This window comes from Ornithodoros turicata, chromosome 7, assembly GCF_037126465.1.
Source record: "Ornithodoros turicata isolate Travis chromosome 7, ASM3712646v1, whole genome shotgun sequence".
Classification (NCBI taxonomy): domain Eukaryota; kingdom Metazoa; phylum Arthropoda; class Arachnida; order Ixodida; family Argasidae; genus Ornithodoros; species Ornithodoros turicata.
Window position 1 is genome coordinate 41090248 of NC_088207.1, and position 12574 is coordinate 41102821.

General features: G+C 47.2%; 1 protein-coding gene across 1 annotated transcript in view; it reads right to left on the reverse strand.

Moving 5' to 3' along the window:
* LOC135401117 (glutamate receptor ionotropic, kainate 2-like) overlaps positions 1-12574 on the reverse strand; it is a 43663-nt gene extending 31089 nt beyond the window's left edge. Inside the window, exons 1-2 of the mRNA XM_064633314.1 lie at positions 12513-12574; positions 286-540 (exon numbers count right to left, since the gene is read on the reverse strand). Coding sequence (XP_064489384.1) covers positions 286-540; position 12513 — 256 coding nt within the window. The 5' untranslated portion in view covers positions 12514-12574. The remainder of the gene's footprint in view (positions 1-285; positions 541-12512) is intronic.

Below are 12574 nucleotides of genomic sequence, written 5' to 3' on the forward strand. Positions count from 1 at the left end.
GAATGCCGCCAACCTTTGCTTCCTGAGGATCCCGTTCGTTGCGTTATTTTATTGTATTCTTTCCTTAAAACCAACCAACAAACCAACCAACCAACAAACCAACCAACCAACCAACCAACGGCTCTGTTTTTATTGCGTTTTTCTTCTAAACGGTAGCATTGTGTGAACTAATTTTGCGCGCATTATGCGAATTGAAACACGGACTTTCATTTGAGAACAAGTTGCTTCGCATTTTAGTGCCCCTTTAACACGTCATATAACCTTCTAAGTGACTTGACTGCTTACCCTCTGAGCGCTCGTAAACGAGCGTAAACCTAGACCACCGCTGGGAGGCGATGAGGTCCCTAACGGCGAGCCCCAGTTCTGCTTGCGGTGGAGCAAAGGTTAAGGACGTGGCATCCGGACCGGGAACACTATTGTCCCTGTTGATGTAAACGTGTGGTATCTGGTGGCGCTCGACGGCTGAGTGCACCAGGGAAGCCGTAGTCACGTGGCGAGGTCCGAATACGACGGCAACGCCCTCTCCCAGAACGCGACACACTGCAAAGCAGAAAGTACATGGCTGTGTGACCTTTGTGGAAAGAAGTAACGTAACGTGAGCCCACCGCGTATCTCCTGGGTATGCCAGTTTCATTGTAACAATTAAGAAGGCAGGCACCAAAAGCACTCAAAGCACACAATAATTCTGTCGTCATACACATTCGGTGCGAACATACGGAACAGAAAACGTCCGAATGGTCACTTTAAAAACCGAAGCGAATACTAAGCTAATATAGTTATATAACTGAAGCCAATAGCTACATTACCGAACAAAATATGTGTGCAGGTGCAGTGAAAGCGAACAGCCGTTGGATACCGCTTCAGGTGATACAGAAGCGTATCGTTGTGGTATGCGACGGCCATTTTGAGAACTCTACCGCATTCAACACACTTCGAAGCGCCTTCGCTCCGTCGAGAGAATTCCCAAAGCTTGGTCCCAGCGATCACGTCCAGCAGAAAGGGCATGGCTGGCGCCCTGCATAGTTCCGCCGTTCCGCCATTCACCGCATATGCTAGCTGCAGCGAGACGCTGAATACCGGTAAACGAGAGCACCGCAAAATACGTGAAACGCGGAATGTCCTCTCACTGCGAGAAGTAAACGTATATAGTGCGGCACCGCCTAGTTGTACAGTTTTAGCACGGTGCTAAGACCGTTGCAAGATGTCGCAGATGGATGCGTGGTATGTGCATACCGATACGGACGTAGAGCTCACTCTGTTGTGTACCTTCGCTTGTGGCGGTTTAGGCCCTACGCGTGCAGGAATATTCATATTATTCATTCAGGAATTCATTCAGGAATATTTGAATATAACAGACCTTCAGTTGGATTGGAAATTCGATTAGAGACACAAATATCCGCTTCGATATTCGAAAAATCCGAGTATTCGCACAGCCCTGCGAACCATTGAAGATAGTCTCCAAACTCTTTTTCCCCTTACGTATTCATTCGTCCTCCCGCACTTGACATGCAATCACGTATTCAATGCATACAAGATCGCTCTTCGTCCCTTCTAACTTATAAGAACACAACATACCAACTCGGCTTTTCCGATTATGCATGGATGATGTTACTGGCCATCGATGGCCTCCCTCGTCACATTGTTCCTTCAGTTGTTTTCTACCCTGCAATTTCCTCGAGTCACCACTATGTTCATTCCATCACACTGCGATGTATTGGGGCAGACGTGTTAGAATTGCCTTTGCTTACACCTCCTCCCACTTTGGAACATCCTAATTGTGCCATGCTCGTGTCGCGTTTCAGCGCTTTTCCCAAATACGGTTTGAAATCTCTCGAATATTCAAGAAGACATTATGAAACACGTGTCAAAACAAAAGCGTCGGATCAGAAGCCGCCAGCATGTCGTACAGAGACCTCTAGTGGGCCAGTAGAATAATTGCCTCTCGATCCATGTCTCTATCAGATGCTTTTGCTTTGATTCCCTTCCCGCGACACGCACGACAAAAGTTTGTTGTGTAAAACGGTTATTGCGACATATTTTCTTGGTCGTGACATGGTGAGCTACAGATGAGTGCTGTAAAAATACTTTCACAAACTTGTCCCTTGGTTCGGCAATGGCGGGCCTGGTTCACATCACACCGTCTGTACGAAATTCAATATTTTGCAACGTCAATTCATTCCATGCTAGAGGAGCCACACTATAGAGCTAGAAGAGTTACACAGTCAATTCATTCGCACCATGTTTACGGTCTCTTCAGTATCCCCTATGTTAGTCTGGCCACTACCCCGAAATGAATTTGGCACCGCTGATCCTATTTCCTGCTTGGGTAACATTTGCTGTGAACTAAACAAACGCCTGTCGAACCAATTACTTTCGAACTGTGCCTCGCTTCTTGCTTTTTGTGATCTGCGCTCACTCTTCCAAGGCACTCCACATGGACGGTGTGATGTTAGCTCGCGAGCGTCCTTTTTTAGAATTCGAGAAACGTTAGACAGATTGCTTAGGGCATACCGCGTCCATTTGTTGAAGCTATATAATGTTCTGACCCCAAAAGAACGGTGTTCCTTGAACAGAACACAGGAAGAAAGGAACTAGAGGAAAAAACTGAGCTGCTACGTGCGGCCTTCCGATAGCCCCGGCAACGTCCCGTGTATACGACCCCTAGCAGCACAACATCTTGGCCCAATATTGGCGATATTGGCCCAATATTGCACCAATCTTGAACCAACATTGGGCCGGCATTGCCAATATTGGTTCAATATTGGACCAATCTTGGACCGACATTTTGCCGGCATTGCCAATATTGGTCCAATCTTGGACCGACATTGGGCCGGCATTGCCAATAATGGACCAATATTGGGCCAAGATGTTGTGCTGCTTGGGACTCTTCTATGTTGTGCATGGTTATTGCTGATAAATTATTTTTATATCCGAAGGCGCGAAATAATTCGTGGAATGTGCTCGCGCTACTACAAATATTCCACAATAAAAGAAAGATTGTTCGCTTTTGCGTTTGTTCGCACTAAGCAACACAAAACCGCGGTTCTACCGCAGTTCACGGCAAGTAACAATGCTGTAACGACCATGTATTGCTCCTCCGCAATACGCATTATAATACCTGACGATATAATATGCATGACGATACCATTGCCAGAGCCTTCGCGAGACTTTTTATCTGTGCCCGCTAAGCACTAATCGAGGGTTTCTCGAGTACTTATTTCCATTTCTACGTATACATAACCCATCGAACCAACAATAAGTTGGCACCAGGGAGAATAGCTGTGGGCAAACGCCACTGTTTTTTTTTCTTCTTGTTTACTTCAACATTCCTCCCCATGACACAAGCAACAACTGCCGAGGAGCAATCTGGTATCAATATTAGATCATACTAGAGTTCAGCGACCATTTACTTATTTACCACGGGGATGAAGCAGTGCGGGACAAAGTCGATAGCCAAGGCGAATACACGAGAGTGGAGAGCAGCGTTGATGCAGTCATGTTTGATGCATGGATGTATGCAATCTAAACCAGAAGGTGCAGGGAAAAGATGTCCCCGTATACACGGCAGCACAGAAACCTGAATAATTGCAAATATCCCGCCACCAGTACGAATGCATTGAAGAATACAGATTGTATCAAGAGTTCCCATATCAAGTTCCTTCGCCATGTCAATGTATATTTTTCAATTTACTCATTCGATACTACGAAACATGCCCTGATCATACGAGATGAGACAGCACTTTAGTGAGAACTGTAACAGGCTGGGGGGGGGGGGGGTTATATGGTTATTATAAAAAAAAAGCAGCAAGGAAAGGTTAGCCTGCGCTACGGCGGTCTGCTATTCTCAGGAAAGAAAAAAAAACAAAGAAAAAGAAGAAAACAAACAAAAAAGGAAAACAACCACGAAATTGATCACAGTTCATCCAGACGGCCACAAATCCGCAGGAACTGAACAGGTGTCCTTTGTCACCTGACCGTGTTGCGTGGGGCCCAGCAGCGTGGCTAGGGAAAAGTCTGAAATCCTGAGGCAAGCAGGAAATACAAGGAGACATGTGTGTTGCTGGGTTGAAGGACCTCTTAACGTTATATAAACGTTTACCACTATATGCTCTGCCATTCCCGCAATGACATCTATTGTCTTAGAGACTTGAACCAATGATTCTTTTTTTTTTTTTTTCATTTGTCGTTTTCGTTAGAACAACTCACGTGTGTTCATTTTCCTTGTCAGCATACGAGTGGTGCTGAAACGTTTTCGGCCCCACAAGGAAGAACGCAGCCTAGAGTCGTTAACCTTTATTGCGATTCGACATATTCACGTCGAAGGTCACCGCACATCATTCCTGATGCTTCTTTAACCCTTGAAAGAAAAAAAAAGAAGAAGAAAAGAAAAAGAAATCCGACGTCTGCTCTCCGAAATACCAGCGTCTGAGGTGGAAGAAGGAAGAAATACGCCTTGGCTGCTCCTATCATCTCCGAGTCCTCCGAGAATCTTTCCTTTCAAACCTTTTTTTTTTCAGGTTCAGAAACCAAAAAAATAGTCCGATGTGGCAAGATCCGGCGAGAACGGTGGATGTTTAATGCATTCAAATCGCAAGTCTTTGAGAACTTGCATTGTCTTGCCTACTTTGTGAGCCGGTGCCGTGTCCTGCGAAAGGAGAACGCCTTCCCGTAGCTTTCCGCGCCCTTTTTCTTTCAAAGCCTCCTTTAACCGACAGAGCATGCTACAGTAGTATACTGCATTAACTGTTTCACCCTACCGGAGATAGAGAGTTATTGAAACACCTTCCTTGTCCCAGAAAACTGTGGCCATGGCACTTCCCGCTGATCGTTGAGTCTCGAACTTCTACGGCATCGGAGAACCCGAGTGCCGCCATTCCATGGACTCTCTCAGTTTTGTCTCAGAATCATAGTGGTGCAATCATGTTTCATCAACTGTAACAAAGCCACTCAAGAAAAGTGTCACTGGAACGCTCAAAGGGTTGCAAAATCAAGTTGGAGGCATCCATTCGGCGTTGTTTCTCATCGGTATTCAAGCATTCCGGCACCTACTCGGCTGAAATATTCGGCATATCCAAGTCTTCATTAATTACAATCCCAATGCGCTGTACATGCTTAAGATCTGTGCCACCGTTTTAGCCGAGATTCGCTGATCTGCCAAAATGAGGTTGTGGACAAAACTAGCAATTTCGGGTGTTCACACGGTTGGAGGTCTCCCTGATCTTCCAGCGTCTTTGATGTCAAGGTCCCAACGCTGAAGGTTGGGCACACCACACCAATTGAGTATGATGGGTACTCGTCACTACTTTTCTTTCGCATGAACAGGAACTTCATGACAGCCCGAAGTTCAACCTTTGAAAATGTCATGCTTGTAGCAGACATGGTTCTCTTGATAGCTGGAGCTGGAGCAAAAATTTTCAAAAATGAATGCTTCGCTACAATTTCTTCTCCTCTTCTTCTTCGTCTCGCTCTTTGTTTCTACGATGACAAGATCGCGTTCGTACTTATCTGGAAGTGGGTCGGGCCGCGAACTTTTCAGCACGCCCTTGTACATCTTGTTTCTTTTTCATTTTGTGTTCACCGCGAAGCACCTGTAGCTTTGAGCAAGCCACCTCTCTGTTTTTAGTGTGCTTCTTGACATCACCCCCATCGACCGAATGTTATTCGACCATGTCGGCCCACGATTGGGTAACTGGTTCACCTACTGAACATGCCTATTCGAATCCGGGTGCCGCGGCTGTGCAGTCTGGGTGTTTCCCCTGGGTTTTCCTCAGACGCTTTAGGTCGGCAGTAGTTCCCTGTGAAGTCGTCCCAGGACGCACGATTCCCCGAGCAACATACCGTCACGCCGGCAGGCAGACACCTCGAAATTGCACGTCACCACAAACATGTCTGTAGACGTGAACTGTACTGCTCGCGACATGGTTGTCTGAAATTAGTTAGCGTCCCGCTGTTTATCCCATCCTAAATCTCCAGGTGTTCCAAAGCCATTCGTTTTGAGTAGTAAACATGTGCACCATATGATCTACCTTTAAATGCAACATTGACAGAACATTTCGGAGGGCAACCAAGGAATCGCGAGCTGCGAATCCACTGATCGGCGATTTCAGACAACCGTGTGACGAACAGTACATCGCATAAACATGCACAGGTTCCAGAAAAGGCTGCGCAAACTATAGACGTTTAGCACCAAGTTCCTTTACAAAATGTGAAATCAGGAAGCATCGTGCAGGTCGCTAAACTCTTGGCAGGTTCCACAGATCTAGATGTCTTCCGAACAGCGGAAAACATGAAATGTATCTGTGGCAACATCCCTGTACAATATTCTATCGCGATAGAAGGTGACTGGTACGGCTATGTGTCAGACTTGTGGTACATGGGACTAAACGGAGTACACGCTGCAGACGCTGTATTTATAGCCGCCGCCCTCGGAAGCCTGTGCTGGATAGGCTAAATGTCGACCTTTCGATGTAAAGACTGTACATGTAGCAGAAGAAATCTGGAAACAACCGCCAGTCAGCTGTCCCTCCTGGTGCGCTTTATTAAAGACACTCTCACTGCGGCCATCTTTTAAGGCTCGTTAGCCTAAACGAAAATAGTCACCCATTGTCATTCATCATTGAGGCATGTCTCGACACTGGATGGTAAGCTCAAAATGTACGACGACAGCGAAGGGGCGATAACCTTTATATTCATCGATTCCAAAACTAGGGCGTCATCTTATTCCTAGCTGATCACTGACGGTCATACTGAAAATCCCGGAATTAATTGTGTATTTTTTTGTGCAATTCAATTAAATACACCGCAAGAGGAGACGCCGGATATTCACAGTGTGAGAGCTATATCAAAGATATGAGACTGACTGCAATGACGACTGTTTTACTGGCGATGGCCGCGAGAATAGAAACAGGAACGCTCGCGGGAGCTTCTGGTGTTGATGGCAATGGTGATGTTGTGAAGGATGGTGAACGATGGTGATGCAGCTACATTGGCTCGCCCCTCGGAGACGTGGTCGAAAGATGATGCGTTCTGTCGTGGGGTCGCTAGCGAAAATGTGCGAACAGTTACCAGAAGGTGTGCCTATGTGACATGCTGAGGTATAGGGCGCGACTGTCTGGATTGAATGACGGAGGTTTGGATGATGAAGGTTGAAACGCTAGGTCGGGCGTCGATGTGGGCTGGTTTAAGTCTGTCGATGGAGATGTTTTCGCGACGGCCGTGAAGAGCAATGGCGAAATACTTAAGCAACCGCTGGAGGACTTGATAGGCACCGTCGTAAGGAAGCTGAACGGGCTTGTGCGTACAGCGTCATGGCGGATGAAAACGTGGGTGGTAGACTAGACATCAGGGCCAATTTGCATAAAAGCTGAGTATTAGTCTCGGACTTATATCCCGGACTCTGTCTCCTCTCGGCGGAGGTAGAGGCAGTCGGGCGTAACTGAAGCCGAAACATCGAAGCGAGCGATATCCAGTGGCGGAGAAATTCGCGTGCATCTGTTGCCGCGGTGGCATCGTAGGTGGGAACCACTTCGGGCCAAACTGCGAAGCGGAAGAGGTTCAGAGCGACTGGGAGTGACCGCAGTGACTTGAGGTGTCAGGAAACGATTGGGAACGGTGAGGTCAAGGATGCGGTCGGCGAGGTGAGCTTGATCGACCAAAGAAACGTCGCAGCCGCTGCTAACACAATCTGAACTTGAGAGGGCAAACGCCGCATGAAGAGCTGCTTGAGTATGGGGATATCGGCGCTGGTGCTGCCGAGCAGCTGGCGCATGCGACGCGTGAGTTGGGAACGCTTACCGTTGCCCGAACCTTCGGAGGTGAGCAGCTGCTGGAGGCGGTGCTGTTCCGATGCCACTGTTCGCTTGGTAACCGCGGCGCCATAAGGGCGCTCAGGAGGCGGGGTCAAAATGAGATCTCGGATTTCAACGGTCAGGGGGAAATGCCGCGAGAACATGCTCATACTTCCTTGCTTGACCAGAGATGCGTGTGGTGTGGTCGACAGCGACGTACCGCGGCCGGAGGGTGGGGCTCGGAAAAGTGCCGCTGCTGGTTGATGCCGGAGGTGGACCATCACGAAGCGTGGGGCAGCGTGGCGTGGTAGAGTTGACTGTGACGAATTGAGCGAGGCGGGAGCGGCTCCGAGAAATGCAAGGTCATTGAATAAGCGTGGAGGAACTAGCGAGTCCTTGGGGGAACTAGGCACCATAACTTCAGTAATGGCTTCCGGTGTTTCTTGTGTGAGGTCGCTGAAAAATTTGGGATGGTGAAGGGCCGAACATTTCACCGGACTGAGGTGTTCTATGTCCAGGTTACCAAATTGTGGGAGCTACATCAAGGACGAGACTAACTAGGTACAGTGATGACGAGTACTTCTTCCTCGCAAAAGATGGCAGTAAGCCATGTAGGTCCGGTTTCACCAACGCCGATTAACATTTGAACTAAGATCAACGGTTAAGTTATGCAACGATCAAGTTATTGTTGCTGAAACATTAATCACGTCACCAACTAACGTTTGCAAAAAAAGAATTTACTGTTACGCTCATGTTCTAGCAATGCTCGATCTCAGTTCAATGTTAACTAGCGTTTGCGAAACCCGGCCTAAGGGCAACAAGTGTTTTACTGACGGTGGTTGCGAGAATGAAAACTTGAATGCTTGCTGGAGCTGCTGGTGTTGGTGGCAATGGTGATGCTGTGAACGATACAGATGGCAGCTACAAGAATAATGTGCGACTAGTGGAAACATTAGGAAACGTCAGGATGAAACCGACCAATAAGGGAACGGCCTTGACTTCCTTGAGCCGCTGGAGCGGTGATAATCTGCAAGGAGCCTAGTAAGCGAAACAGACGAACTCTGGAACAGTGTCAATGGTGTGCGCGCTGCCCTTAGATTGCCCTTCAAACGGACGTCACCGTGATGTTTTCGCTGCTGGAGCTTCCTCAGCTGGGGCCCTATTTTCGTCAAAGTAATCGACCTCGATTACTTTGTGTCTCGTCTGTCATTGGTTGTTACGTGCAGAACGCGTGAATAACAGAAATGAATGTAACGCGCCCTCAACCAATAGTCGAGCTCTTGATCCTGTAATCTTCGTGATAATGTAGAGAAATCGTGAAGAGTTCAGGATCAAGTGCTCGACTATTGGTTGAGGGTGCGTTCTTGATCGGTTCTTGATCTCTATCGGTTGAGGGCACATCTCTGTTCTTCACGCCTTCTTAACGTAAGGACCAATGACAGGCGATACACAAAGTTTTTTTTTAAGTTTCGTGTTAGCGCCGCGAAGCAACTTTGGCTATGAGCGGCGTAGAAATGAGGACAGATGGAGAGAGGATCGCAGGAAGGAGTGGGGGACAGGAGGGTTAGTATGCTTCCTGGGCCGACTTCAGGGGGAACTGTGCCGAAATTCGTCCGGAAAGTCTTCGGAAATCCCAGGGAAAACCTCAGACAGCACAGCCGGTGGTAGGATTCGAACCCACCACCTCTCAGTCAGCACGACACCAACGAGCGAAACGCCGATACACAAAGAAATCGGGGTCGATTACTTTGACGAGAATAGGGCCCCTGCAGAAGCAATGCTAATTCATTAATCCCGTTTGTCTATCAACACTTTTCGGGGCAGAAAATTAATCAAATACACTGTCATACGATCTCAAACATTGTACATGAAAGAACTGATGTTCTGAGGCTGGAACAACATACAAGGGACAAATACATACAAAGCCTCAATTTGCCTAAGAAATTAACGCCCTGGATCGGCAATCCAGAAGATGTGGGTTCGAGTCCTACAGCTGGCTAACCTTTTCAGTGACTTTCATCCTTCTTCGTCTTTGTGGTGCTTGTTTCGTACACACATTTACGGAGGCGACTATCGCTTTAAAGGTGGTGTCTGGACAAAAAACACACTTGAACTGAAGGTACGATCAGAATAGTGGGTGCTTGAAATACATGTAACCGGAGTATTTCCTTTTGAAACATTAGAAAATGAATTTAATCAGATTTTGCAGTCGGCTGCGCGCTCCCCGCTGAATTCAGGCAACAGTGTGCGGACCGACGTCACTGGAGTCTGTGATGAAAGCAGGCTGTCCGTCACAAAATGCGGTCATCCGACTCGCAATCTGGTGCCGAACAGTCGCTAGAAACTCCTGCATTCATGCTTTCCGTGGTATAGGATGGCAACAAGCCCGGCGACGCCGTCAGCTGAGTGATTGGGAATCTCGGGGGTAATGCCAATTACGTCACCGGAAGAGGTGAAGCAGGGAAGGGCCGTTTCAACCGGAAGCTGGCAGTGGGTTTCGAATTCGATGTTTCTGATGTTTTATGAAAAAAAAAAAAAAAAAAAAACACGAACGAATTCTGCGAAACTTTATTGGTGTTTTTTTCCTGGATGGCATCTCCAAGTGGACATCACCAGGAACTTTATAATTCCGGATTCCTCGCGGACCCCAACGATTGCATCGGACGGTACAGCATGTTTGCGCGTCTGAGTAGGGAGCAAAAACTGAACATAACGCAGCTGATGTTGCCGACACTTTCATTACTGCAGACACACGTATTCGATTATAACCCACTGACGTTATTATCTGTACCAATTATATAATGTATGCTTCCTCCGCCGTGGATTCTACATCAAAGGCATGCCGAAAACAGACAACATCATAACCGTAAAGGCAGATGTAGTCTTGCTGCCACATACCTTGCTAATTCTTCCATTTATCGCTCGCTGATGTAAACAGACATAAAAGGAAAAGAGCGAACCGTGTTGCTAATTCGTTTATTCCTAATAGTGGCGTCGACGTGGCGTACGAGAGAAGTGCAGTTTGGACGAGTAACAATCGTCTTTGTTATTACGTTTCAGGACGCGCCGTCGTGAAAAGTTTCTCATCGTGCCCAGGTTAGTAAGAGCACTGAAAACACTCCTCCGATTCATTATTCGTTTTAACGAGAGAGAGAGAAAGAGAGTCAAAAATGTGCGTTGGAATTTCACTTAGGCAAGATTAGTAAGCTGAGAGCTCACGGCGGTGATATTGAAGAATAACGAAGAGCGAAAAGAGCAATAAAACAGGCGTGGAAAATACTTTGCAATATAAAATCCTAACTATGACAATCGGTTGTGCCATTTATTACAGCCGTGTAGGTCCGTCCGTAATAACCGTCGAGAGAGAAGGAACAAGAAAGTGGCACCGAAGATCTGGATTGGAAGATGACCCTATAAAGCTACAACGTTTCAACGCGCTAAACAGAATGCACAAAGACGTAGTCAATTTTCTTTATATAAATCAATTAGAGCACGGATTTTCATGCAAATGCACGTTTTGTCCCCCCTTGATATGGTTTCGCGTATCTGGACTAAATACTTTTGGTCTTTATCTGGGACCTATCAGAAGGGTTCTATGGTGCATATAAATGCACGTTTCGCACGTTGTGGCATATTTCGCACGAAAGTGCAAAACAGTGCAAATTTCGCAATATTTTCAAAGTGGTTTTGCTGGCCTGTGGACGGCGTTGGGTCGTCTTTGGCGAAGGTTCTGGTCGGAATCGGATATTTTCCATGTTTCGGTGGGGTAAGGTTCGCCACATTACCGTTACGAAGACGGGCTTTCGCAATTTACGGTAATCTGGATGATGCAGTGCCGAATGCAAAGTCATAACGAAACGAGCCTGAGCATGTGGCAATAAGAAAAACACGAACATACGTGTATGTTCGTGTTTTTCACGTTGTCCATGCTCAGGCTTGTTTCGTCATCGGTTTCGTCCACCAGCTAACCTGCGGTTACGCTATTTTATCAATCACGAACTCCTCCGGTGAAGGTCATTGCAAAGGTGAACACGCTCATCTTTAACTTCTTCTGGAAGGACCAGAAACACCTATTATCGCGCGACGTGTTGAGGAGGCCAAAATCAGAGGATGAGTGAAGACTTCCACGCGTGAAAACATACAGATCGTTGTTTGGGTTGAGGAACACCATAGGCATGTTAAACCAAGTCGATTCCCCGGGGCGCCGTCTAGTGATGTACTGGCTGGGACCGGGACACAGGACACTTGTACCCAGAGGTATTGGCAACATGTATCCTGCAGCAGAAAATCCACCAGACTGTTCTAAAGCGATTCTTACGCAATATAAGTTTGTGCAAGACCACTTTCCGCGGATACAGATGCAGAGAAAGTCCAAAGTATCCCGAATATGCGAGGCTTTATGCTCCGAAGAAGAAACTACCAGTGCTCCGTTCTCGCACAGTGGTAGAAGGGACCCGGTTGCACTGCCGCTGCCGCAGGAGATTGCTCAAACCTGCTGGGGTGTACTTCCAACAAAAGATCGGCTGGTCAAATGGGGAACTACACGAAATTCTACTTGCCCTAACTGTGGTGCAAACGAAACAAATACACATGTTCTACATGAGTGTGTTGTAGTGTCGACATTGTGGACTTTAGTGCGCCGCCGCCTCGGTGTAAGGCGTAACGTTGCAGTGAGCGCCCGAAGTAATTTTCACCAACAAATCATAATTATTGTGTCATACGTACTCTGGAAGTTCCAATGTCGGGCTGTAGCTCAGAATCGCCGTATTCGAGCAATGCATCCCAGA